This window comes from Phycodurus eques, chromosome 10, assembly GCF_024500275.1.
Source record: "Phycodurus eques isolate BA_2022a chromosome 10, UOR_Pequ_1.1, whole genome shotgun sequence".
Lineage (NCBI taxonomy): Eukaryota > Metazoa > Chordata > Actinopteri > Syngnathiformes > Syngnathidae > Phycodurus > Phycodurus eques.
Genome location: NC_084534.1, coordinates 18,465,611 through 18,493,476, shown reverse-complemented (window position 1 = coordinate 18,493,476; position 27,866 = coordinate 18,465,611). Strand labels below are relative to the sequence as shown.

At 41.6% G+C, this 27,866-nt stretch overlaps 1 protein-coding gene across 4 annotated transcripts in view; it reads left to right on the top strand.

Annotated features, from left to right (window-relative positions):
* The window catches only part of foxj3 (forkhead box J3), a 154,058-nt gene that overhangs the window by 59,314 nt on the left and 66,878 nt on the right, over positions 1-27,866 (top strand). For all 4 annotated transcript variants that reach the window (XM_061687082.1, XM_061687081.1, XM_061687083.1 and 1 more), the window contains one exon: positions 5,138-5,650. In XM_061687082.1, the coding sequence (XP_061543066.1) occupies positions 5,330-5,650 (321 nt within the window). In that variant the 5' untranslated portion in view covers positions 5,138-5,329. The remainder of the gene's footprint in view (positions 1-5,137; positions 5,651-27,866) is intronic.

Genomic DNA, 27,866 nt, shown 5'->3' with positions numbered 1-27,866 from the left:
TAAAAAATACTTGAGCGATATGCAAATTACAGTAGCTTCAGTTGTTTGTAAGTTCCCTGTGAATTTGGATATATATAAAAAAGGCAGCCTTTCACTTTTTAATGCTCGCTCTCTACAAGATTGGGTTTAACTTTTGTCTGTAGTTTGCTGCTACGCATGTACTTTTCAACCCTGTTGATTTAGAAGGAGGCATGTGTTTACGTCCCTTTTGTCCACAATGAGCTCCTTGATCTGGGTGTTCATGGCCACTCTGCTATTTTCACACTACCCTGTCAGACGCTGATCCTCGACCAGAAGACCGACTCATGGCAAGTTACTAATCGGGCCTCTCACTGTGGTATCTGAGAACTTAATTACGGTGTCGTAACCGTGTAGACTGGCAGTCGGTACAAAAGTGTGGACGGACGGGGCTAAAGGGGTATTCTGCACCATAAGCTGTCCAAACGGTCTGTATGTAGTTCATGTAGTTCTACGAAAGTCTTGGGTCTGATTCCCTATTGATTTAGTTCCTTTCCACACAATAAAACAGCAGTGATCACAAGAGAATTTTGTTTCGCTTATATTACTGGAGGAAATATTTTCCATATGATGTACTGAGTGAAAAAGCGAGACAAGTGCAAAATTTTCCTTTAATGATGTTAGTGGTAATGTTCCTGTACCAACATTACACTTAAATAGGATTTTGGATTTTATTTTTTATTTTTTTTAACATAACTAGATTTTCCATTTTCTTCTGCATTTTCTGACTGTTTTCTGCCAAACCTGTCCCACAAATACAGTGGTACCTTGACTTACAAGTTAGTTCGTTCTGTGACTGCGCCCGTAACTCAGTGTAATTATATCTCAAATTGTGAGTGAGATGCGGGGCGCTGGGCAGAGGTTGTGGCGTTCGCATTTAGCGATGGCGTATCTGAAGTTCACTTGTCCCTCAAATTTTGTCTCACAACACAAAGCAAAAAACAATCGATTGAGTGACGAGGGCTCAGAAAACTCTTAAGTTGGTGCAGTCGTAAGTCATCGAGAATTCCGGTTTTCCAGGAACCGTTCAAATGTAAAAATTTCGGTTCCCAGTTTTCGATGCCTAGTCCTCCAGTCGTGAAGACGTTTTGAAAAGCAACGAAGTAGCGGCATAAACCAACGAAGAAGAACACGCACTATTACGTGCTTGTGCCCAATGGCGGTGGGGGCGAACAAAAGTGTGTCTTAACTTTTTTTAAATGAATGTCCAGAAGGCTCAGTGCAACACTTGGAATAAGATTACATTGTGCAAAGGAGGCTATCATGATGTGTAGTGTCTGACGCGCTCTGAGCCTAAACCAACACCGCGCAGAGCTTCAGTGAAGTCAACGCTCAGTCAATTGGGTGAGTGAAACAATAAAATACGTCTATGCCAACATTGAGGCAGCGAACAAGGTAAAGGGCTGCTTGCAACGCCCACATTGCATCACGTGACCGATGAATTGGCCCGCGCGGCCCCTCCGCATAGCTTGACACGCACACAGCAAAAATTGTTGCTGCGCGTAGAATGCTGCGGAGATCATCTCTCGTGATTGGTCCGTTTTAGTCACGTGCTCTGATGATGTAATCAGCGTTCCTCCTGGTTCCACATAGCACCTTCGCCGCTGCCTTCTCAATCAATTTTGCAGCATAATTAAACGTATCATCTGGTCATCTTGGTCCATTTGTTCTAGCAGACTCTGTTCCACGGTCGGCATTGTTGCTGCTTTGTTCCTTGTTACGGAAAGGAAAGTAAAAACGGCTACCGGAAATGGTCAAAAAATGCAGAGGAAACTCCACCCTGTGGCGTCCTAGCCAATATCAGCCCTAGCGACACCCCCGACTTGGAGAAGAACTGCGGTACACTTTCAAAACAGCACGCATGGGTTGCGCTCGAGTATAAAGGCAAACTGCGTGCAGGATAGCCGCAGTGACCTCAGCGCGGTCGCCCTCCGCGCGAGTATAAAGAAGCCTTAACCTTGTGCCTCATCGGTGGGTCGGGAAAGGAATCAGCGTTTTATAGCATTTTTTGCCATCCATTAAACAAAACAAAAAATAAAAAACAATCACCGGTGCCGTGTGAAGTTACTTTTTACTTTACTACCAAAATGCTGAGTTCCGATGCGTACCCTTCAAAATAAAAGGCTACAATCTCAAAACAAGGTCAAGTTAAAACTTGCGCACATAAGCCATTTGACGTGATGAAACAGAATACACAGGCAGCTCAATAACTATTTTAACAATGGTATCAGTGAAGTCAACTGGGTGAGTGAAACAATGAAATAGTTAAAACAGTTAAAATAACTATTTTAACAATGCTATATTTAACTTTTAGCTGAAACATTAATGAATGAATATTAAGTCAATTGGGTTAGTTCCAAACACATTGCCTTTTAGTTTATAGGTTGGATATTGATACTGGTTAGAAAGAACCTCGAGTCAAATGTTTATTTTAGTCTCTGCTGTAGGCTGCTAAGAAAATGGGTGGTCATATTTTGGACACCCTTTATTTAAACCTTGCAAACATTTTTGACCCAGCCCCCGAAAAGAATCTGAATTGAGAATCGTTTGCAACCGGAATCTAACTAAGGAATCGGAACCGGAATCGAATTCCAACGATGCTCAACACTACACTGTACTGATTTTTTTTCCTTCCACATTCAGTTTATTTTGCAGATGAGCAAAGGTTTTGGTGTTTATTTATTTTTTTGGTATCTGCCAAACTGCCGCTTGTTGTGTAGTGAGTTGAGTTCACTGCCACTCTAGGGCTCGTATCACAAATTTTTGCTTGCAAAAATGGGTCAAGCAACGCGTTCTATCTCGAAAAAAATCATACATCAGGTCACGTGAGTAAAGATAGCACTTTATTAGTCTATTAAAACGGTCTAAAGAGAGCTCATGGTTAATCACCCTTGGTGGAAGATTAAGGACTCGGTAGAAAACTAAATTGGACTCTCAGCTAGGTTTAGATTTGATTTGCAGCTAGATTTAGATTATATTTGCTTGGATTGCATCCTTTGCTGACCTCACCAGCGTAGGTGGCAGAAGGCCTTTTTCAGGTGGGTTAGAATGTCTCTTTCAAGGCCCTTGGACGTAAGTGAAAAGAGTTGAAATGTCATTTTGATCCTGGGTATCAGAGTGATTCAGTACAATAGCGCTTTCTGTCTTGAGGCACTTTTGAATCACTGTTCGCAAATTCTCTCAAAAGAATGGCATACAATTTCACACTGCGCACAAAGACTAGTTTTGAAGGATACAGTGTTTGGCCTATTGAGGACTGTCGAGACTGTGTTTATTCCCAGCCCAAAACACACGAAACTGGAAAAATAAATAAATAAAAATCACACATAATGGTAAGAGATTGTTTTCGCCGTCAACCAGTTCAAGGTGTCATCCCACTCCTTTTCCCCTGCACAGATACCCGTCGTCACCTACATTTAGAAGTTACGGCTTATCTAGACCGGCTCTCTATTTTTGGACAAGCAGGGCAGTGTGCCAGAAAGGACAGCGAGACAGGCTGTTGCAGACACACACTGGGTGGAGGACAGTTTGCAAGATGACACTGCCTACCTTGTTTATGGCAAAGGCTTCTTTGCAAGGCGAGTGGGCGGTTAAACTGGAAGGCAGGGCAGATGGAGGGGAAAGGGGGTTTTACTAGCCACAAGAGAGTCAGAATTCTTCCTGAGCCATTGGCCCATTTGGCTGGCAGTTGTGAAAACAATTGCCCAGCATTTACTCTCTCTCTCTCTTTCTCCCTTCGTGCAGATGGAGTCTTAGCTATGAGTCAGCTTTGAGAGCAGCAAGTGGAAGAGAAGGTGGTGGTCTAGTAATCTGCTGCACAGCCAGTAAAAGCATGTGCAGACAACATGCAAACTACTTCTGTTTTTTTGCTCACTTAACATATTGTCGCAGTCCAATAAAAAAAAAACACGTATCTCCAAATTTATGAGATGAAAAACACCAAAAAGGAAAATTTTGAATTGGAGATACATGCTTTTCAACGAATAGCCATGATAACGAACTCAAAATGTTTGATTACGTTAACATCCATTCATTGATTTTCTATAGTGCTTGTCCTTATTTGGGTCACCGGTGGGCTGGAGACTATCGTAGCTGACCTTTAGCGAGAGAAGCTGAACTCGTCACCAGTCAATTACAGGGCACATATAAGCAAACAAGCACACTCACACTCACATTCACACCTGTGGACAATTTAGAATCCTCACTGAACCTAACATGCATGTTTTTGGAATGTGGGAGAAAGTTGAAGTATCCGGAGAAAAAAACACATGAAAACGCCACACATTCAATCCGAACCAAAGAACTGTGAGGCAGATTATCCGATGTGCTGTCCCTATGTAATTTACACAATACTCTAGCTAGAACTAGATACTGTAGATATTTTGTTTATCCGCAATGGAAATTCACAAAATTACTACGACTCACTGTTGGTGCTTTTCCATTAGCACACCCAGGCGCTAGTAAGTGCTATGTGTAGTACCTGGTCAGCTGGTGTTCCAGTCGTGCATTGCTGATTCCAATCGATTAACGCAAGGCATTGCTCGTCGCTTATTGGTCGAGCAGATTGGTCATCATGGCCGCCCTGCTGGATTTAGGATCATGGCTCGAAATGGGAACTATGAACACACCCTGTTGTGGTTCCTTATCTCTGGATGCTACAGCATTATACTCCACAGTCTGCACTTTGCTGCAGCGGTCCATTTTTATTTATTTTTTACTGCCCATCTGAATACAATGAGCCTCTTTACCATGGTCTGCAGCGACATGCCGAGAAGTAACGTGTGTTGCGTTCCGACTGGTGTTCAATGTGCCGTTGCTTACGCAGTTTCATGCGGTACTATATTTTGAAGTGGAAAACTGACCAATGATACCTTACAGTGGAATCACAGAACTGGAAGAGTTTCTGGAATTCAAAACTAAGCTTGGTGGTTGCATGCAAGTCCTTTTGGTCGGGTTTCCACTGGGTAGTAACTTGCTTGCTAGAATTGTTAATAATTAAGCCCAGAAGTGCTGTTCTTCTCTATTTCCCATACCATACTCGCAATAAGACGATCTTAAAGTAGTGCTGGTTATTGTCTTACTTCGCTGATACAAACATGTCTATATCGTGTTTTTGCAGACTCTCCTTGGAGAAGACAGCATGCTAATGTCCTGATTTGAGGGCCCAGACTCCAGCTTATCAGCCCCACCTGCTCCTCTCCCAACCAGTCAGTCAATCAAGCTCCTACAGAGGCCACCAGTTTACCTTCAGGCTTTAGGGTTTACCCTCCCCACCCCCCTCCCCCTTCCTGCTGCCCGGCCTGTCGTCACCATGACGTCGGAGCTGGAAAGTAGTCTGACCTCCATGGATTGGCTTCCTCAGCTTACCATGCAGGCAGCCATCCGCAAGGCCGACAGCCAGCACGGCCATGGGCCAGGCATGGGCAAGAAGAGCACCCTTCTGGATCCCAACACCACGCTGGACCAAGAGGAGGTGCAGCAGCACAAGGATGGCAAGCCGCCCTACAGCTACGCCAGCCTCATTACGTTTGCCATCAACAGTTCGCCAAAAAAGAAGATGACATTGAGCGAGATCTACCAGTGGATCTGTGATAACTTTCCCTACTACAGAGAGGCAGGAAGTGGCTGGAAGGTAAGAAACATCATTGGAACCTTGGCCTTCTCTTGTAGAATATTATGCATTCGACTGCTCAAAAAAATCATCAACCAAAAGGTTATGGAAACTTTTTACTTAAAAGTCAGAGGACAAAGATTTAAAATTTTCTGTATTGGATAAACTTGCTCACATTCAGTCTGATAATATGTTGCCCTAGTGATGGCTCCTTTTCGGCTTTCGTTGTGGCGCTTCCATGTTATCCGTGCGGCTCATTGGAGCTACCCTAAATGCAAGCCTCCTTCAGCGGGGAGCTCATTTTCTTTTTTTTTTTTTCTTTAATTAAACTTTATAGAGATCTCAGTGAAGCTACAATGCGTACATGCGTTCAAATAATGCGGACTATGTCAAAATGGCGACGTCCGTAAAACAACGGAAGTAGCAGAATTTCAGGTCCTGTCAGAATAAAGTAAAAAGTATATATATTTTTAATTTGTTTTGGCTCAAATGGAACAATTCTAATTCAGGATTAGTATTTTCATGGCGATTTTCGTGAATCCGAATCACCACAGATTCATTCGTAGCTCCAGCTTCCATGTTGTTTGATAATGGCGTATCAGGGAGCCTAGCTGTCAAATCGTTGAGCGGAAAAACTGTGTGGGGGTTTCTTGGTTTAATTTCACATTTGATGGGTGGGCATGCATTCAAGGGATCCAACTATTTGTATACAAACATTTAAAAAGTACATTTTACATAATACCGTCCCTTTAAGACCCTGCCTTTGAAATTAGAATGACTTCAACCAGCGTCACACAGCAGATTGTGTTCTAGTTTGTAAAGCAAATCAATATTTATTTACATTATGTAGTAAGACGTTGCCAGTGTGGTAATAAAAGTCTCTATATTTTGACTTAAATACTGTGTGTTGTGGGCACAGGACATCAAAGTAATGTACGAATCATCACCAATCAACATTGCTGCCTATGACAAAACGCATCAAGAGAAACCAAATCATGTCGCCAAATCACACAAAGTGCCTCACGCGGCCAAATGAAAAACTGATTCAACCCGGCAAAGCTGAGTAAAAGTGTAAAACTTCAGGATTAATATTCAGAGAAGTGGCTCCTGTCTGTGCTAACGCACTAAATAGCCCATTCATGGGTGGTATTATTCATTTCAGATGCCTTGATAGGAGAAGGCCATTATGCAGAAGGAGCGAGCCAGTGCTGTGTCATCATCTTAAGGAGCCCGTGATATACGGAGATGAAGCCATGCTGATTGCCTTTTAAAGGGCCCAGATGGAAATTGATGTTAGAATGAGTTTTCCAATCAGTCGACGTTTATTGGAAATAGAATCTTAGGCACTGCTTCATTGCAGTCAAGCAAGATGAATGAAGCCCATTTCCTGGGGCGACAAGATCTAGCGCATGTATAGATGGTTGTATGAAGGTGTCTTTCTGTGTGTGTAAGTAAGGGTTGAGATTATAATGCATACATTATTTTTAATCGTTTTATTCTTCCTTGGGCTTTTTTTTTTTTTTTTAGAAAATCATTTTCTCATTTCTTCTCCCTTCATTCTCGCTTAATTATCGGTTGCAGCATTACTCAGACAGACGAAACACTTTTGTTGCAAATAGGACGTCAAGTTAACACCCGGTTAAAGTTACTAGAGTTTTGGACAACAAGATAAGTGTGCCATTAAAGTTAACGGTCGGTTAAGTCTAATGAACCAGCGCTTAAATATAACCGAGTTTTGAACAACCAGCCCGAGGCCTAAATGTTATCGTGAGTTGATATGAATGAGAACTCTTTATTTCACTCTTGAATTCTAAAAAGAAAAACTTTTCATCACAATAGAATATTGATTGATTGATTTAAAGGTCAGAGTGAAAGGGTTTTTTATAGCGATCAGTTAAGAAAAATCATATTTGCATTGTTAATATGTTCTGTAATACATACACGTCAGTTACAGCAAGTTGTCAACCATAAATTTGCTAAAAATTAGGTTTTATTGAGCACTCCCGAACGTTCCCGATCTTGAGACATCCTGGGTGTAGTTACTCTAACCACCACAAAGTCTACTTTTAACAGCTGTGCAACAGACGTTAGAAGGGGCTCACTACTGGGTCAATGCAACGGAGGACACTGGGGAGCTACGTTTTCAGTATGAGCAGGATGAGGATTTATAAACACATGAGGCGGCTGAAAGTAGACCTGTGGTCAAACCGTACAGGTTTGAGCCGATCAGGGGATCCCAGCCTGTCTTTGACGGCAGCTAGCGGCTACTTTTAACAGATGTGAATGTGAAACTGGGTAAATAGATTTAAAGTGCAACCAAACAGCAGAAAAAAAATTTCTTCTAAATTTGACACATCACAAAGAAGTCTTAACAAGCCTGAGAATGAATGAATGAATTAAAAAATTGCAAAGTACATGAGTTCAGGCTTGAAAATGGTCAAGAATTGAGACAGTATGCAGATGCTGTGGGCGTGTCACTAAGAGCTCTGAAAATCCCGCCTCTTCTGTCAGTCAAATACACGTACCACTTCTCTCACGGCTCCTTTCCAGCTACCGAGATATCACACGCTTTCATGGGCTGCAGAGAAGCAGCCTTTGAGCTGGTATTATGACCATAAACCGTGCCTTAAGGACAATTTTCCCTCCTTTGAAAGTCAGTGGACAACGCGCTTCTGTGGCCACAGAATAGTGCTCCATAAGCGGCCAAAGTGACGTGATGCTCTCCGGTCCTCCTGGATGAATTTTTTCCTCCTCACTCTAGCCCGAAGGAGGGAAGGGGGCTGTGAGGCTAACGGCACTAACGCTGTTGTGCTGGACCTTCAGTGTCAACACAGCGTGCATGTGTGCCAGATGGCAAGACAGGTTGCCCAAATAACACAAAACACTTTACACTTCAGGGAAAATGTATTTTTTAGAGTTGTGGGCATAGTTTCATGGCCAGTTGGACGCTATACTGGTAGAACAGGGTGCAGTTATTTATGAACAAGGAAGTGCAATTCCACCGAACGGCAACTGCATGGAATAAGGGCGCTTGGTTTTTATGTAGTGGGGTATACGCCCCAGCCCTGTAACGTCACGGGGCTAGTTTTTAGCTCCGTCCACAAAATCAGGAAAATTTAGAGGGTGAAAAAGTGCTAAATTGTGGGCTGCAACTGTAGAACTACCCCACAAGTGCGAAACCCTACACCAGTTAAACCGATGCATTGTCCACACACAGATGTAATTTGTGAATATTACTCCGCGGCGGACTAATATGCGAGCGCATCGGCCTGAGATTCCGCCTGTGTGCTCGGGACTTGCTTTGGATAAGTCACAGGAGACCAGAGAATACACTTCAGCTGCTTCTGCTGTTAAGAACTATCAATACCTTTACTCCGTTACAATGATCTAAATGTCGCTTGTTACTTTTATTTATCAATTATTGCTTATTTATCAACGATTTTGTGCGCGAGACTACGACATCGACTTCCACATTGGGCGCTGTTTGCGACAATCAAATTTAAGCGCTAGTGACGTTTAAGTCTAGTTCACCAATCAAGAAAGACACGAAAGTCACATGACCTCACACAACGTCTTCCATTGGGCTTCCCGGGCACACTAGATAAGCCAGCCCCGCTAATCGTCGTACCTACGTGGTGGCCATGTTGGGAAGGTCGTCGTTACCATGAAGGCAACGGCACGCTACTCATGTTTACATTTAGACGAACAAAAACAACAGCTTTCATGTATTATAGTATTTTTCTGGCACTGTCTGCCCAAACGTGGATATTTCAGCTCACTTATAACTTGATAAAACACCGTGCAGTAAATTTTAGATTTTTCTTTGTACTTATGACTGTACATACACACACAGCAACATCAGAATGTGCACATTCACATTTTATTTTGTAATTTTTTTTATTGATGTTCATGCTGTGGTAAAAAAAAAAAATAATAATAATCTGAAGTTACTCACTCTTTATTCCGTACTTACAGTATTCAGTAATTGTTTCACTGTGTACTTTTTACTCTTACTCAAGTCATTTTTTTTAGAGGACTACTTTTTACTTGAGTCACATTATTGTCAAGTAACCGTACTCTTACTTGAGAACAATATTAGGCTACTCTTCCCACTTGTGGAGCAGACATCCTCTATTGCTACGTTTAAGCAACATTTTTGCTCATCAGATCAGCCAGTGTTGTATTTGTTGCACTGGTCTTTTGGATTTTCGCATTGATGTGCTCTGCGTCGTGGCTCTGGTTGTGGTCCCAGCGGAACCACAAAGCACACGTAACACCGGCGACGAGTTGATCCGCTAGTACATCTTGTATTAATTAGGAAACGCGCCTACAATTATCTAATTAGTGTACGGATGTTAATGTTAAATGTATTAAGCGACGCAGTGATGTGTTGTGACACATTCACATATGTGTCACAACATAAAATGAACTAACTTCAAATTCAGAAATGAGCAATAAAAACTGAAAAATATTGTACTTAATATTTTCCTGGAGGATGCACTTGGGATTAGCCTTTGAAGTTGGTAATAGTAAAAAATGAAGCGAAAGAGACATTGATTATAGTCAATTCTTTTCCAGAATGAGAGTGCTTAAATAGGAGGATGCTATTCGTGTGGCACAGCTTGAAACAGGCATCAGGTGCATGTGGAGATGGGCCTAGCTCAAAGGCCAAAACAAAAAAATGAGGCAAATTTAAATTTTATCTTAAAGTTGTACCTCAACATGTACTTCAGCGGTGTAAATAAATGATTTTTTTTCCCTTTGTTGTACTCTTCACAGTTTTCCAGATTCCTTAATTTATGTTAAAATAGAAACAATTCTCTGCGGGGGCGGATCCCCCAGACCCTCCCGACAATGTATTTTTTTTTTGGTCGCCTTTTCCTTGCCTTTGGTGTTTGCATGTCTGTTAAATGACAGCAATTTGGGATTTCTTAATTTAATCATGGATCATTTGCACAATTTTCACTATATGAGTATTACCAGACTAGTGGTACACTTTCATTGCTCATTACTCTTGTGTTTTTCATGTCCTAAATATATAAGTATATTTCATCATACTGGTTGTTCGATGTCTTACTAGAGTGGCTTCAAGTACCGGAGACAAATTCCTTGTGTGTCTTGTAACATACTTGGCCAATAAAGCTGATTCTATTTAATCAGTTATTTGGTTCTCCCAACACAAATAGGTCCGCAAACCTTGGTGTGATCTGCGGACTTAGCTGTTAGCGCACCATGCTAACTGGCCAAAATCAGCGTCAACATGGATAAAAAAAATATTAACAAATGAAGCGTGTTCTACTGTTTCACTCTTAAGGAGAGAGTTGGACAATTTGTCCGTTTTACGTTAAGTTGCGTCATATTGCGCCTTTTAGTGGGCGCTCCACGGCGAGCAAAACTCACACAAAGTAGTCAGAAAATGCAAAATTAAGCCATTTTCCACGATGACTCATGCACTCGTTAGCTGCGTCAGCATATCTGCCGAGTATGTGCTCCTGTTTGCACACTTAATGTGTCATTAATTTAGCATTTAATCACATGAGCACACCTGGAAGTTTGCATTGACATCTTCGGGCATACTTCATACTTTAAATCAAATGTTATTTCTGGAAATATAGCCATCTTGGCAATGTTAAGTATTCTTATATAACCACAGACTTTTCATGTAGGCCAAATAAATGGTTTAGAATACCTATAAGGCGGAGTGGTATATTGTTTTTATATCTGTGCTGTTGTATTGTATATCATCACTCATGAAATGGTTGTTGTCCTGTCAAATTGCTTTGTCAGGACTTGGAACTACCTGTTGTATTATTGCCTAATATTGTGATCAAAGGACTTTGGTTTAGAACATATGTGATTGTGTCGTGCATTTGATTGCCCATTCTTTTCATGATGTTTGACAAGAAGGGGCACTGAATAGATGCAGACCGCTGCGTTAGCTTCTTACACTAGCCCCCCACCTGACCACCAGATAAGCAGAAGAGAATGGATGGATAGCTTTTAATGTATAAGACATGTTTCACTTTTTGAATGGAAACAGATTAACTTTTCTTGTTTTTATTGTGATGCGCCTGTACTTGTCACTTGTGAACAAAAAAATTGGTGTTTCTCCTGTATTACAGTCATGTCATAGGATCCAGTATACTTGCGTTCTCCCTGCCCTCCCTATGATACTAACGGACTGAGCTCAGCATTTTTGTGTACGTAATGATTGGAAGCACGTGTGCCTGCTGCCTGGGTGTGGTGAATGTAGGTCGGATGTAGTCATCACTCCTCTGTTCTCCTGGAGACGTCAACTGCTGAAATTTGGGACCGGTCACGCGCATGTTAAGGCACTAATCAGAGCACGAGCTTGTAAAATACTGCACCTTTAAGAAATAATGGGTCAGGGGCCATGTTCAGATAATTCCGGAAAATCTAAAACTGTGAAGGTCACCTTTTTGGGCAAGTGGAATCGGAAAAGTGATTGTCTTTTTGGATAATTTTGTTCAATGCAGTCTTCAGCACATCGCCTCGCACTTTGCAGTTCTTAGCAGTCTTTAGAGTGTATGATTCAGGTCTGTATTCTTCTTCTGTATGGGAGGCATTGCTTTTTGGAGGGTGGCCAAGTAGCCTGAGGACATTTCCGATTTAAGGATTCCTAGTGACTTGTCCATGAAAAGTAAGCTTTCTCTCTGAAATGGAAGTATTCTGTATCGATGTGTTTGTCAGTCCTCCCCCTTTAAAAAACAAAACCTATAAACGTTGGCTGATGCCGTGTCAGGAATTTCAAATGGACTTAAGATGTTTTGGCTAAACATCACATGCTTGTTTGGAATAATTAACAGTTTGCAGACACTATAAACACTTTGTGGCTTCTAATTATATTAATTAATTAATCTTATACATGTCTGAGTACAATGCAGTAGACGCTCTAAAGTGGAGCACAATTTGTTTCCATGATGCCAGTTGACTCTCTGTCCTTTTGATAATTTTTCCCACAGAAAAATTGTAAACTGAATTAATTTGATCCTAGCTAAAATTGTTGGGTCGCAAAATCTATATGAATTGTAGAGGCAATGCTTTAAGTAATATGTTCTTAACTGCCATAGCAGTTTAAGGAGAGGCTACCCTCGAAAAACTAAAATAAAGTAAAACTACTTACCCTCTGAAAAATTTTACAGGAGAGACACCTGTTGGAGAGGGACATTGTATTCATGTGAACATCTGCTTGGCAAAATGAATTGTTATTTCCCATATTGCACTGAGCAGCCAGTTGTAGACTTCAATATTTAAATGAGAATGGCATGAAGTCTCAAAGGATCTGCAGACGTTTTGAGTAACGTCACACATGAGCTTGTTTTAAACTAAACATTCTGCCGTCTTATTCTTTTTATCAACTTAATATAGAGTTAGCCTTATTTTACAGAGAAGCCTGGACAGAGACCAACCAACCACAGGGCTAATTTGCATGAGAGACCAAGCCGACTGCGAGAGTCTGATTATGTCAAAAACAAGTGGTAAAACATAGCTCACTTTCCAGCGTACATTCTTTTATTATTAGTAATATTGTACTAAGTTAGGACAGTCACGTGTGAGCACTACCTTTCCGACATTACAGCTCCATTTCCTCATTATAAGGATTTTACTATCTATATCTACCGTCACTGTTGGAACCTTTCTGTGGTAGCAGAACAAATCGAAGAAGCTTGAAGGTGTTTTAAATTTTGAGGTTCCACTGTACTTTTGCCTCCTAAAAACCAACATATTGTCGCTGTCGTGCGGAATCCTCACATCTCCAATATCCTTACTTTTCAGCAAATAAAAAAAAACAAAAACATCATCTCGCTTGAGTTAGTCAATGCCACGTCATTCAAGCTGGTATTACCGTGTATATTATTATCATATACTGTACTGTTGCCTACCAACCTCAACTCAACATCTAACCATAGTCATATTTAATCGCTAATTGAATTTGCTAAAACATTGCCAATGTCTGGTGCCAATCGTGTGACTCGTAACCAAAGTCAAAGTCTGCGCTCACACAAAGCCACCGACAAGAGAAAAGGCTTTAATACTTAACGAAAAAGCCAATGATTGTAGTTGGGTAATCTTCCCAAACTGTATTTCAAAGGTCTAAGAGCCATGAGTGATGCAATACATATAACGATGAGGTGACAAAGCAGCGTAATAGGAGTTTATGAAACTTACTTTCGTGGCTGACGGGCTTCCTTCTGCAGCTAAGCATGACAGCTACTATATCCATCCATTTTCTGTACCGCTTATCCTCACCAGGGTTGCGGGCGTGCTGAAGCCTATCCCAGCTATCTTCGGGCGAAAGGCAAGTTGATGGACTGATGCAAAGTGGAAAAGTGTTCTGTGTTCCGACGAGTCCACATTTCAAGTTGTTTTAGGAAATTCTGGACGTCGTGTCCTCCGGGCCAAAGAGGAAAAGAACCATCCGAACTGTTATGGACGCAAAGTTCAAAAGCCAGCATCTGTGATGGTATAGGGCTGTGTTAGTGCCAATGGCATGGGTAACTTGTACATCTGTGAAGGCACCATTAATGCTGAAAGGTACATCCAGGTTTTGGAGAAACATATGCTGCCATCCAAGCAACGTCTTTTTCATGGACGCCACTGCTTATTTCAGCAAAACAATGCCAAACCACATTCTGCACTACGGACCGTGGCTTCGTAGTAAAAGAGTGCGGGTACAAGACTGGCCTGCCTGCCAGACCTGTCTCCCATTGAAAATGTGTGGCGCATTATGAAGCGTAAACTACGAAAACGGAGACCCCGGACTGTTGAACAGCTGAAGCTGTACATCAAGCAAGAACGGGAAAGAATTCCACCTACAAAGCTTTGACAATTAGTGTCCTCAGTTCCCAAACGTTTATTGAATGTTGTTAAAAGAAAAGATGATGTAACATAGTGGTAAACATGACCCTGTCCCAGCTTTTTTGGAACGTGTTGCAGCCATAAAATTCCAAGTTAATGATTATTTGCTAAAAATGCTGCTAAAGTTAATGATTATTTGCTAAAAACAATAAAGTTTATCAGTTTGAACATTAAATATCTTTGTAGTGTGTTCAATTAAATATAGGTTGAACATGATTTGCAAATCATTGTATTGTTTTTATTTATGTTTAACACAATGTCCCAACTTCATTGGAATTGGGGTTGTACATCCATCCATTTTCTGTACCGCTTTATCCCCACAAGGGTCGCGGGTCTATCCCAGCTATCTTCAGGCAAGAGGCGAGGTACACCCTGAACTGGTCGCCAGCCAATCGCAGGGCACATATAAACAATCATTCGCATTCACACCTACGGAGAGTTGTATAACCAACTAAGAGAACTTAGTTGGTTATACAACACTTCTCAGACATTTGAAGTGTCCAAGAGAGCCCTCAAGTTATTTGATAACACTTTAGATTGGTTAATAATTTGTAAAAATAACAGAACACGTGGGGACTGACCATTAGTATTGATCTGTGTAAAAAAAAGTATGCCATATTTGGACAAAGGTGGTTTCCGCCTGACTGCAACGATATTTATAAGAGTATGACAGCTCTTGTGTTGCATGTCATTACATTGTTTTGGGTGTCACTAATAAAGTGAATATTTTCTGCATTGCAACTCTGTTGGTTCTACCTTTGTTCAGCATGTATTTGCTGTGCTAGCTCCATATAATTGTTCAAACCTGCAACTGAACATTATAAAACACAGGGCCAAATATTATAAAATACAGTATATTGACAACCCCACAATTTACAGCTTCTTAAATTGGTACTCCAGCTGGACTGTGGATCGATTTTCAAGTCTTCGCTGATACTAAGAAACACCCTGGCTAGTCTTATCTCTGTCACTAACCATGTGCACACATTCTTCTAATTACCAAACCAGGTTATCCAGTCTGAAAAGTTAAGACTGACCTTAAATCTGCTCAGAAAGATGTTTAGCTAGCTACACATCGGCTGTCAAATGTTGACCTCCACTGTCAACTGAAAGCCTCTCAGCTGCCTGAAGGCTCACTTGGGTAAAACTCACGTAATTCCCACAGCCCCACTTGATTTTCTTGCAAGTAAAAATCTGGACGGCATTTCAAGTAATTTGATAACCTGGAGGTTGTTGCTATGGGCGTGATTCTCATGATTTCTCTTGTGTACCTGTACTTGAATGAAAATGAGCAGAAATGTGGATTAGCGATGATTACACAACAAATAGCAAATCACACCCTATTTCTATTGAAGCCCAGCACTCCTGTGTGATGTTGGAAAAAGGGAAATATCGCTTTGGTCTCAAAATGGACTGGTGTACAAAGATGGGACAGACAACCGCCTTCTGGAGGGGCCCTGGACATTTGCTCTAATCTCATTATAAAATGCAAATACACACAACCCTAAACAGATCAAAGGTTCAAATTCCCATTAGATCTGAGGCTTCATAATGGCAGCTCTGGGCAGTTTGATACATTTAATGCAGAGTTTTGGTTTGGGACCAGACCTTCAGGACATTACTCGGAAGATAATGTTCCTGCTACTGACTTGTGACTCGCTCCAGTGTGGAAAATTCCTGTTCCTGTTGCTTATTTAAATGCGATAGGGAAGGAAGTGCTCAAATGTGCATACCTGACTGATCTAAGCACCACCAGCTCTGGTTTTTAGGGCCTGTAAAATTGCCTGATCCCTTCATCGTAAAATTTAAAATCCTAGATATCATCTTTCTCTATTATGACCGCGGGTGAGCTGGAGCTTATCAAAACAGACTTTGGGCGAGAGGTGGGGTATGCAGTGCACTGGTCACCAGCCAGTCGCAAGGGCACATACAGTATAGACAAATAAACATTCATGCTCATTTTCACACATATGGATAATTTATTCTTAGATGAAGCTAGCATGCAAGATTTTGGAATGTGGGAGGAAGCTGGAGTGCCTGGAGAAAACTCATGCGGGTCCAGAGAGAACATGCAAACTCCACACAGGAAGTCCAGAGCTGAGATTTTAACAATAAAACCTCAGAACTGTGAGGCAGATGTGCAAACCACTGAAACTCTGTGCTGCCTTCACTTGAACACACTGACAACAACAGAAAAGTATTGTGCTGTTTTGAACACTTTTGTCTCGTACTGGATTCCATGGTACAGCATAAGAGGCTTGGTGGCAGTGGACAGGAACTGACTTTGTCGGCTTGTGGGAGGGGTGGTGACTCACTCGGCAGTCAGCTTGATCCTGCCATGCAGCGGGTTCCCATGTCAGGAAGCTCCAGCCTGGCCGCCCGCCCACCAGCCTCACCTTACACACGCCTACTGGCGCCCCACCGCTCACGCTTGGGTCCTCGTAGTGGGCGGGGAGAGCAAGCAGGCTGGCAGGCCTTGGTGCACACACTTTTTGGCAAGGAGCCGCTGTCCCCACACTCTGCTGAAGTGCTAACTGCAGTGCAGAACATAAAAGGCCTGAGGCTCCTACCACTTCCTCCTGTGGCCTACAGGCCTGTGTAGAGATGTTGGCTTGAAATCTTTACTGTTTTTGTGACAGTCCTTTTACCAACACTTTCTGTTACCATTCTCAGAGCCTTCTTATTCAGTGAGTTACGGTTAGGCGGTGCACTCTAAAAGCCATTGACGAGGGTCACTCTTTGATTCTGCAAACTTCCTCCTCGGTGTTAGCTCACGTTGAAGTCAACACCTAGCTCATTGGCCAAGACACACCCCTTTGCCCTGAAAAAAAGCATTGATGTTGATTTCTGTACGTATTCTTAGCCACAGCTTCGGGCATTTAGAAAAACACTTAATCAGTTTGTATTGTTGAGGGATGCTTTTTTATTTCATAATTACAGGGACATATGAGAAACACAGGTTGTGGGATCTCTCTCTGAGTAGTAGTAGGCCGGTTAGAATTGGTTTCCCTCCTGTTAGATGCAGTCTGACCTGGATACTATTTGAAGTGTTTAGCTGGCTGTCACAAATGAGATGTACGACATTGACATTTATGTTTCATGTCTAGAGTTTTTTTAGACTGGATTTACATTGCTGATCCAAGTGGCCAAATCCGATTTCATTTGTTCCAGTCCAGTCTGTTTTATAACACTGTCTGTAAACTTATTCAAATATCTGTTTTCACTGTTTGACTGTGGTTGACCTAAAATGCAATTGGCATGTCAGGAGTCTACTCATAAAGCAAGGTCAATGACCATCCTCATTGACGCCTGAACACCACACTACCTTTACGCTCACACTGAGGTCACAGATGGTGCCTTTTTGCTATTGCATTCTCATATGTGCGCGCAGATGTTTTTTTTTTTTTTTTTGCCCTGACTAGAAGGGTGGGGAGAACGGAGACTGGTGCACTGATGAATCCCGCATGCTAAAAATAGAGCTCAGCACTCCGAATCTGCCTTTAACAATGAATCAGGCTGTTAAACTCATCCATACCGGCTTATACCCGCTTCTGCTGCCAGTGGTGTTGCTTTTCAAGTCAACAAATTGTAATTTAATACTAACTGATGTCCTTTAACTGTGGTAATTTAGCACTTACAGTTGAAACCGCCGAGGTTGAACACAATCAATTACTGGACCCTGGTTGGCTTCCAACTTATTTAAAAAGTAGTGTTCCGATAGGAAATAATGTAAAATGAATGGGTTTTTTTTTCCTCTGTAAAACTGTTGTCATCATAAAACACCACTCCTCTACAAATACCATTTGAACTGCTGTGTACACATACGCTATACCCTGGCTTGTTTCCGCTCTGACATTACTTCAGAAAGTGAAGAGCAGAGAAGTAGCGACTCATTTTCTGAGAAATAAGTACTTTTACTGTTGTACTACATTTTGGTTTTATTTAGAAAATCAATTATTTTCTTATGTTAAATGTTTGTGTTCAATGAGGAAAAAAGTTTTGTTTATTTACCCAAACATTTCAAAATAATACATTTTAGAGCTTTCATTGCAATTAACAGGAAGCTGCAATATTTTTGCTCTAGGTTATATACAAGGTTATACTGTCAGAATCTGATACCACCCCTTAATAGTAATACAGTGGGCCACCGCTATTATATATTATTATTATTATATTATATATTATATATATATATCCCCCATTACGAATAAAGCGCTCTTCTGGAGTTACAAAGTAACAGGTCAGCCCAAGGCCGCGGGGGTCTTCCCATCATTGAGTGAGTCCATGAATGCGCACCAAATGATTGACACCTCGTAAGTAGGGATGTAAGATAAGTGGCGGACCGATAACTATCGACCCCAATCTGGGGGGAAAAAAATGACGTTGCACTTATTGGTCTGATACTCCAAAAAACTTGACCGATAACAGGAGCCGTATAATTCAGCGGCACACTGGTTGTCAGCCTGGTGCATTGGCTCCTTACAGTCATGGATATTATGACCTAAATTCTTCAAAAGTAGTCAATATCGGCAATACATTAGGTTATGATCGCCAGAATCATAACCTAATGAAATTACGACCATCCAGTGACTTTGAGTTCGTAATTACGACGGCTGTGGCAATGGGCTAACAGCTAAGGCAACAACAGCTAACCCCTGCAAATGCCACTCCAACGTTCTCTCACTGGACGATAAATTGAAACATATACAAATGGAATTAACATCAAATTTTTGTTTTCGTTTCTTTCGGCAGAAGAATGCGCAAGCATCCATTAATGACGCTCATCTGCCGGCTTGCGCAATTGGGACCCCCCAGCACTCTTCAGCCAGCTGCAGATTCAAATGTCTTTTAAAAAACATTAACATGAATAATCACGCGTTCTGATATTGTTTAAAATAAAAACATTATTTGAACCTGCGTATTATTATTATTATTTGAGGGGGGAAAAAAAGAGAAGCTCATCTCATCACATCTTATCTCAATCTTATTTTACTTGGATATAGTGACAATAAAAATTTGTTGAAGACCCTTGATGTAAACCATTAAGAAAACATGATATCCATTATCGAGATTGGCTTGGAGAAGCAGCAAGTTATCGGTTATCAGTATCAGTGGGGGGAAAAGTCATTGTGCATCCCTAGTTGTAAGTCCTGCCTTCTGTTTCTGATTGTTTTTCTTCCATCAGGCACGGTGGTTTTTTTTTTTGTACATCAAATTAGAGGCGCAAAATGGTGCCAAAGAGGGCTGAATTCCCCGCCCCCACATATCATTGTAATCATGTACTACTGTCAATTCATGATGACTCTTTTAACAATTATGACAGATGCATTGCAAACTCCCTTTAAGTTTTGAAAACGTTTGATGCACCTTGAAATGTTTTGACTTTTGGGGTGATTGACTTGAACTTTGTTTTTAAAATGAGCATTCCACTTTATCTCATCGTGAAGGTAATTAATAAGATTTGTAATTAAGGTAGTGCATTCTCCCTGAAGAACAAGTTTGTCTGGCAGCACTTTAGCATACATGCAGTGAAAGGAAATAGTTTCAGGACTAATTAGCAGAGGCAGGACAAGAACCTTTTTTTAAAAACAAAAATAAAATCAAAAGTGTACATTCTTGAGACTGCCAATACTGTCAAAGGTGTGCAGCCTGCCGGAGGTAAGAAGTAAGCTGAATATGAGCTCAGCAGCGTAGCCAGTCATCCTGACTCCGGGTCTTCCACATTTGATAAAAGGAGCAGAATAGTTCCCAATGATTGGCATTTTCGTAAAACCTGCATGGCAAGTCATTACGCTGGAAATCCAAGTTTCCTACTCTCCGGACCCCACCCTTCCTCACCTGTGTAACTCTCCCACTTCCGCGGTTCACTGTTTTTATTTAAAGAAATGGCTTTACATGACTGTGCTTCTGTCTGCTGTTTAATGCAACTTATTGAAACTGAAAATATTTTAAAGTTTGTGTGTAAATGATGGAGTAGGGGCCTCTTGTCCTTGATATTTGATCATCCCGCTAGTGTGCTCTCAGTGCGTTCAGCGTCTCTCTCTGTGTGTGTGTATGTGTGTGTGTGTGTGTGTGTGTGTGTGTGTGTGTGTTGTGGTACAGTGGCACAGCTGCAGCAGCCGAGTGGAACCGGTGATGGATGACATGCCAAAACGGGCCGTGCCGCCTTTATCGACAGGCGCGCTTTTTGTCGCTCACGTTCAGTGAGCATCGGGCCGGGCTAATCACAGGTCATGCTGGCCACGGACATGACATGTGAAGAGCAGCGCCGGAATTGCTCATCTGTCAATGTCACATCTTCAACGCTTGACACTGTTAAAACACTACATGAAACTTATGTAAAAGTGTCGACGTGCTCCAAAGTAGACATTTTCCACTCGCTGTCTGGCTGGTGTTACATTAGTCTTCAGGTTATAAACATTTTATCACAGGGTATGTATTATTCATGGCCATAAGCATCTAGATTAGTGTAATGATTATCATTCAATCATTCATTAATCCAGGAACCAGCCAATATTATTTGTAGTGCATGTTTCATACCTGGGCAGCATAGTGCCCTAGTGGTTAGATCGTTTGCCTCACAGTCATGAAGTTCTAGGTTCAAACTCTGCCTTCCTCCCACATTCCAAAAACAAACATGATAGTTTTAAGACTCTAAGTTCTCCACTGGTCTGAATGTGAGTATGAATGTGTGTTTCTCAATATGTGCACTGCGATTTATTGATGACCAGACCAGGGTGGACCTGCCCCTCGCCCAAAGTCGATTGAGGTATGCTCCAACTCATCTGCAACCGACGTGGACAAGTGCTATCGAAAATGGATGGATCATTGGTTGTTTCAGCTTCCACCTGAAATTAGCCAATTTGAGAGGGCGGCCCTGTCAGTCTTATCACCTGAAGACTCAACTCAACTTTGTTGTGGACGGTCTGTTTTTCTTTTTTTTATTAGCAGTGTCAATTTTTGTTACTTAAGCTGAATTGTATTGAGCAGCCGGGACAGGTTTACCACAATTTTACTACTGCAATGACACAGTATGTTCCATTTCCAGTTCTGTGGTCATCATTACAGTCACTGTTAGACTTTTGTGTTGACTTAAAAAAAAAAAAAAAAAATTACTTTGTGGAAACCTTTGGATACTAGAAGTCTAATAAGGTGTATTTTGGTTGATTTTTAAATTGTTTCATAGTTCGAGAAGTGTAGAAAAAGAATGGCAAATGGAAATTTGTTACTCCGCACACCATTTGTGTTGGCTCCTCATAAATGCACAACACATGTTTTGACCACATTGCTGACAATCCAAACTCCTTCAACACGTTCTGCGGCAGCCGCAAGGCCACAGTCTCTCCCCACCACTTAATTGCGTCCGAATTAATGCGTTAATGTGGCCTCGTGGTGGGATGGCGTGTGCACTGAGGTGTCTGGCCTCTTTTGACCACTGCAGTGTTTTATTAATGGGTCAGCAAGTCTAGTAGCTCTTCCGGGGAAAAAAACAAGTGTAGTAGCTCCCTATGAAGTCAGCTAATGGACTGTCAAGTGGGCCTCAGATTTCCCTCTCAGTAGAGCTTGTGTCAAACTGGTAGCCCCCCGGGCCAGATCCGGCCCGCCACATTATTTTATGTGGCCCGCAAAACCAAATCATCTGCATTGACTACATGTTTCTTACTAAAATAGCAAAAGTGCAAGTTGTCTTCTCTCTTAAAAATATCGAGATATTACAAGCATATTTTGTTATCAATCCCCCTTTTAAATAAATTGAATAATATTGTAGTTGAACAAACAGTTTTTACTGGCTTCTGATTTTTTAGTTATATAACTAGTTATCCATCAATTCGTGTATATGTAGTGATATGAGGCGATCATAAATTCATATGGGTGCACAGTCGTAACGGCCCTCCGAAAGAAACCATTACTATGATGTGGCCCATAACAAAAATTTGTTTGACAGCCGAGGATCAATTCGAGCATGTTTGATAGTTTGAGAGAGTTAAAAAAAAAACGTCTCATACTTAAGTCATACGGCCAGCAACATGCTGTTTCTTGCCCTTCTTTTGTGGATTTTCTCTCTGTGGTGATGATTTCCTCAGGTGCAGAATGTCAGAACGTTGTCTTCTCGTGAAGACTCAAGGATCCAATGAGATTAGTTTGCAAGTTATGTAATTTGTTTGCCGTTTTTCCAATGAATCCTACACCCTCATGCATATACGTAGGCCTCAGCCCAAGTAGTTTGCATGTCGGCCTCACACTTGAAATGTTGGATGCTGAGATTGACTTGAGATTCTCTGGCAACCAGTCCAGAGTGTACCCTGCCTCTTGCCCAAAGTCAGCTGGGATAGGCTCTAGCTTGCCCGCGATCCTAATGAGCACATTGCTTTTACAGAAAATGCTTGGATGAGAGGATCGATAAATTATTAACTGAAACATTTCCTTGATCGAGCCCAACTGATAAAAGAAGCACTTTTCTTTGTTGTTAGCATTGTTTGCATGCAGTTGACTGATGGAATAAGTGTCATGTTCTTCTTGATGAAAATGCACGCTACTGACACCTACATGACTTAAGTAGAACAGCCAAGATCCAAATTTACAGTTGCAGCAGGTAAGGCAGGACTTTCAGTTTTTCTGTACTGTGCTGCCAAGATTAGTTACGTTATAGCGATTGAATGGGACCCACCTCTCAAAATATTCTCTCTTTTATTTCACTCACGTCCCTCCTCTGTGGTGTTGTGAGTCGTGGGCGGACAAGCCAACACTTGGTGAATTCTGCTTCACGATAATAGTATGACCCCACATCAAATCAGCCAAACGCGAGGCTTCTATGAACGCTTGGCTGCCACAAGAGTCAGACACTATGATATGGCCAAGGACGAATAGCTTGAAAAAGAACATTCTGGGCATTTTCAACCCAAATTATGTAGCAAACACGATAAACTGACATCAAAGATGATTTAAACAAAACAAAAAAAAGATGGAAGAGGACCTTTAAGGCAAATGATGATGATTTTATTAGCCTTAGCACACAGATTATGTGTTTGCTCTAACATTATAACCACAGAGATGAATAGAAGACTCTATACACCAGCGTACTGTAGCAGGCTGGGTAAGCGACGTGCCTATGTGGCGGCCACGTTCCCATGAGAGGCAATGCATCGACATTAAAAATAAATGATAACGTGATCATTTCTCAACTGACTTTCATTTGTTTTACTTTTCTGTCAATGTCAAAGCATGTGCGATTAATAGAGAACATAAATAAAAAATATTACCTACATTACATTCCTAGGAAATCATAATATTCCAATATCATCCAGCACTGGTGAGCTATTTTTAGAACAGGCTAGCAGGCTACTCATGTGGTCCTTGGGCGCCCGCAGTTACCACATTGGTGACCCCTGCCTTAAACACTTCAAACTGTAAGCTAATGATGATTTATATAAGAGCAGCAGCTTGCTAGTATGATAAGATGAAATTTACATATGATCCGATTAGTTGACTAATCGCCAAAAATAATTTGAATAGTCGATTATCAAAATAATTGTGGCAGCCCTTCCACGCACAGTAGATGAACTCACATAGACAAACAACTATTTGCACTCACATTCACACCTATGAACAATTTAGAGTCTTCAGTTACATGTGCCCTGCAATTGGTTGGCAACCAGTACAGGGTGTACCCTGCCCCTCGCCCGCAGTTAGCTCGGATAGGCTCCAGCATACCCGTGACCCTAGTGAGGATAAGCGGTGTAGAAAATGGATGGATGGATGGAATTAACCTACTTTCCATGGTTTTGGGATGTGGGAGGAAACCGGAGTACCTGGAGAAAACCCACGCAGGCATGGGGAGAACATGCATATTCCACATAGGCGAACCCAGGTCCTCAGAACTGTGAGGCAGCGTGCCGCCTTTACAAATTTGGCAAGGTTAACATCAATCATGTTTGTGGTGTGTCAAATTTAGAACACATTTTGCTTTACAGGGACTTTTAGTGGAACGACGATGACCTGAACGTACAGTGTGAGCAGCGGACTCGGTCTGTATCGTGTGAGTCATGAGCTTTAACCTTACAGCATGGATGAGTAACTCATTAGGTGTAAGTTATATTTAAAAACTACAAACTGTGAGGATTTTAGAAGAAACGGGATCACCGTAGAACTGAAAAAGTAACTCGCGTTGAAATGGAAAAGGGTCTGACTATTCAATCTGTACAATACTAAATATAAATTATTATTATTATTACTAGCACGGGCTATGCAAATGAATGTTTTCAGGGATTTTTCTGCTCCATGTAAATGGTTTGTTTTCAAAAGCATGGTACACAGTTTTCAAAACCTGGTTTTTACCATTTCGTCTGGAAAAAATATATATACTTACATGCATATTGCATAACAAAGTAGGCTCTATCTTTATATAGAAGTCCCGGTTTTTATATTCCCAGCGTAGCATTTAGGAGCATTCATATACCTCCATGCTGCTGAAGCACCCACAAGAGAAGAAGGCACAGCGAAGTGACACACAATGACTTTCTGTGCTGCGTCGCCATTTGTCCAAACTCCTAAATGGACAGTTGGCACCGCCCCGTCAACATTAGTCGCCGCACTTGCTTCTTCATTGTTAGCGGTCGCCGTTGTCAGCAAGCTGCTGTGAGCCATTGTCAGGGGCCACCGTCAGAGACTCTTCTTCCTTCTCTTCTTTGGGCTGATAATTAAGTGGCGTACTGACAAATGGCTTTCATCAGATCCCTCATGTGGAACTGAGAGCATGCGAAGGCTTTCGGGGGGGGGGGGGATAAACTGGGGGACGTCACTTCTTGGCCTTGTGCTGCACCTGCTTCTGCAGTGTGTAGCGCAGTAGAAAATTGCAAAGAACCACACAGCCAACACAAAGCCCTCATCGCGTATACTGTCAGTTTGTACATTGTGCTGGTTTGTCTCAATGGTCACCCACACAGTCTGTTTTCCTCTTTGACAATCTGGCATTGTTCTTTTTTTGTCCCTCAAAATCAAACACACCAAGGAAGGGATACTGTGTTGTCGTATAACTCGTCAAATGTGCCTAGTCACACCTTTGATTGCATTGCATTGTAAAAAAAAGGCTGTTGTTAATGAGCCTTCATTATGAACTCTAAATGGTGTTTGTACGCTTTGCCAACTAAGGCCTGTCAGCGGATGTTGGCGGGCGGTCAGCCACCACTCTCTTAAATATGCTTTCACCTTCAAAGTTCATAATGAGAGTGATAAAAAGCCCGTTTTTAGTGTTATGTGCACTTGCCGCTGATCAGGAGACATATCTTTAGCTTAGCAGCTAAATTTTTCACTTGGTGATGGAAAACAGTTTTCTTTTCTTGTAATATAATTTAATCAAATAAGGTCTGATTTCCCACAAGACCGTTTGAAATGCCTTTGAGGTCTCCCTGCACGCACAAATCTACCGTCTCTGCTTGTTTGAGAAAGACAAAACGCCAAGTCATCAAAGGTTTGCCAGAGATTCCGTTGTTCAAGACAAGGGGTCGGCAACCTTAAACACGCAGAGCCCTTTTGACTGTCTCCCACAGATTCCTTTTGGTTCCTCGCCAACAACAGCCCTCCAGAAGGTCAGGGATGCACTGAAATAATCCTCTTAATGGAAGCATGCTTCTTCACCCGCGCACAATGTTGCATTTTGGGCTAGTGTGGCATCACCAGGGCTCAAACAAAGCGCTTTTGACTGTGAGAGGTACAGACACAAATAGCAGCGAGGGGGGAAAAAAGCGTGGAAGACAGGCGGCTCTCTGAAGCGTTGTGATCAAGCCATGCCTCATGAGTGATCTATTGAATTAAGGGAATCCCCCCGACCAACACACACATAGCTTTTTATTAGAGGAAGGCCTGGTTAAATGTAGCATTCACACTAGATGCCTCAAGTACACCTCACAAATAATGCAGGAGTCTGCTTCTCCTCTGAACCCCAACAACATCCTTGAATTTGTGCAGTTCTATTCCAAGATTGGCCTGAAAGCAACAAAGCAGGTGTATAAAAAAGGGCTGGATGTGGGTTGTATTAAGTTCACAACATTGATATATAGGAGCGTTTGGTCTCTACCCTCTGTTTTTCTGTTGAAGCGGGAACATCCATGGTGCTGCATTCATAAACTTCTTATGTGCCTCTAGAGAACTGCACAGGTTTTGTGTTGCCTTCGCCTATTGTCTGATCTCTATAGGTTGAAAAATCCTTGAATTAAAGTCGGATATTTATTTATATAAACCAGTGTTGCTTCAGTCTGGGGTTTACGCTTATCTGACCGTATTAATATGTAGATATGTAGCTGAATAAGTGTGTACCTTTCGCGATATGCACTAGCAGGCTGTTTGTTCTCTGGAGACACATACACAGCCAATGACCTCCAGTGACACCTAAGCTTTTAGATTATTTTTACTTCTCGTGTAGCTTGTTGCTCATAATCCTCCAAGCAACTTTTTGCTGCTAACTTACTCATTTAAAATCAACATAGGTCATCTCCGAAGAAGCCATTTTCTTTCCTGCATGCATTGTCCTCATTATCGCGGCCGTATGTGAGAAATGGGTTTAATTTAACCAATGCTCATTGTTGGGGCACATGAGGGGTTTGGCTTTGGAGGAATTTCCCCATGGTGTCATCTGCTTTTGCAGAAGTGGCTGTTGGGTTTTAATTACTATAATACTTCAGTGTACTGCAATAGATGACCCAGGGAAAAAGTTCCCCCACCGTTTTTTTTTTTCTTGTTTTATAATTTATCTTCATAGCAAAGACAGGAACAGGTTTGTGTGCTTTTGTGTTCACAAGTTTTATTAAAAGCACATGAAAATGCTACTGGCAAGTATGGATAGATGAAAAGTCAGTGTTAAGTGTTAATGAACATTTGGCTTGTTTTAAAACTGTGGGTTTAGCTTTGATCAATGGTCGAGAGATGATTTGCCTTCAGCTAGTGCGAGACACTAACATAGCTAGCAGTCTACATCTTTACCTAATTCCTCCTTCTTGTCAAACAGCATGAACAGAAAATGTGCTACACCAGCAAAAGAAGGTCCAAATCCAAGTCATTAGTATACAAAAAGATGGTCAAAAAAGACTTAGTTGGAGATGACAGCCAGTAGTCATGTTAATGTCGTTACTAGTTTTATTTTGGAAATGTTATACTTCTGGTTTTGTACCGTTCCTGTTGGCTTTAGAGGACCAACATTTTGTGAACTAAGAACTTTATTCTCCATTCGAGTCACATTCGGTACGTTTGAAGATGCACTGAGTGAAGATGTAGACCGCTACAGTATGTTAGCTTCTCACAGTGGCCGTCAGCCAGCAAGCCACCGTCTGGCGAACAGGCATAGGTTTGGCCTTGATTACCAAAA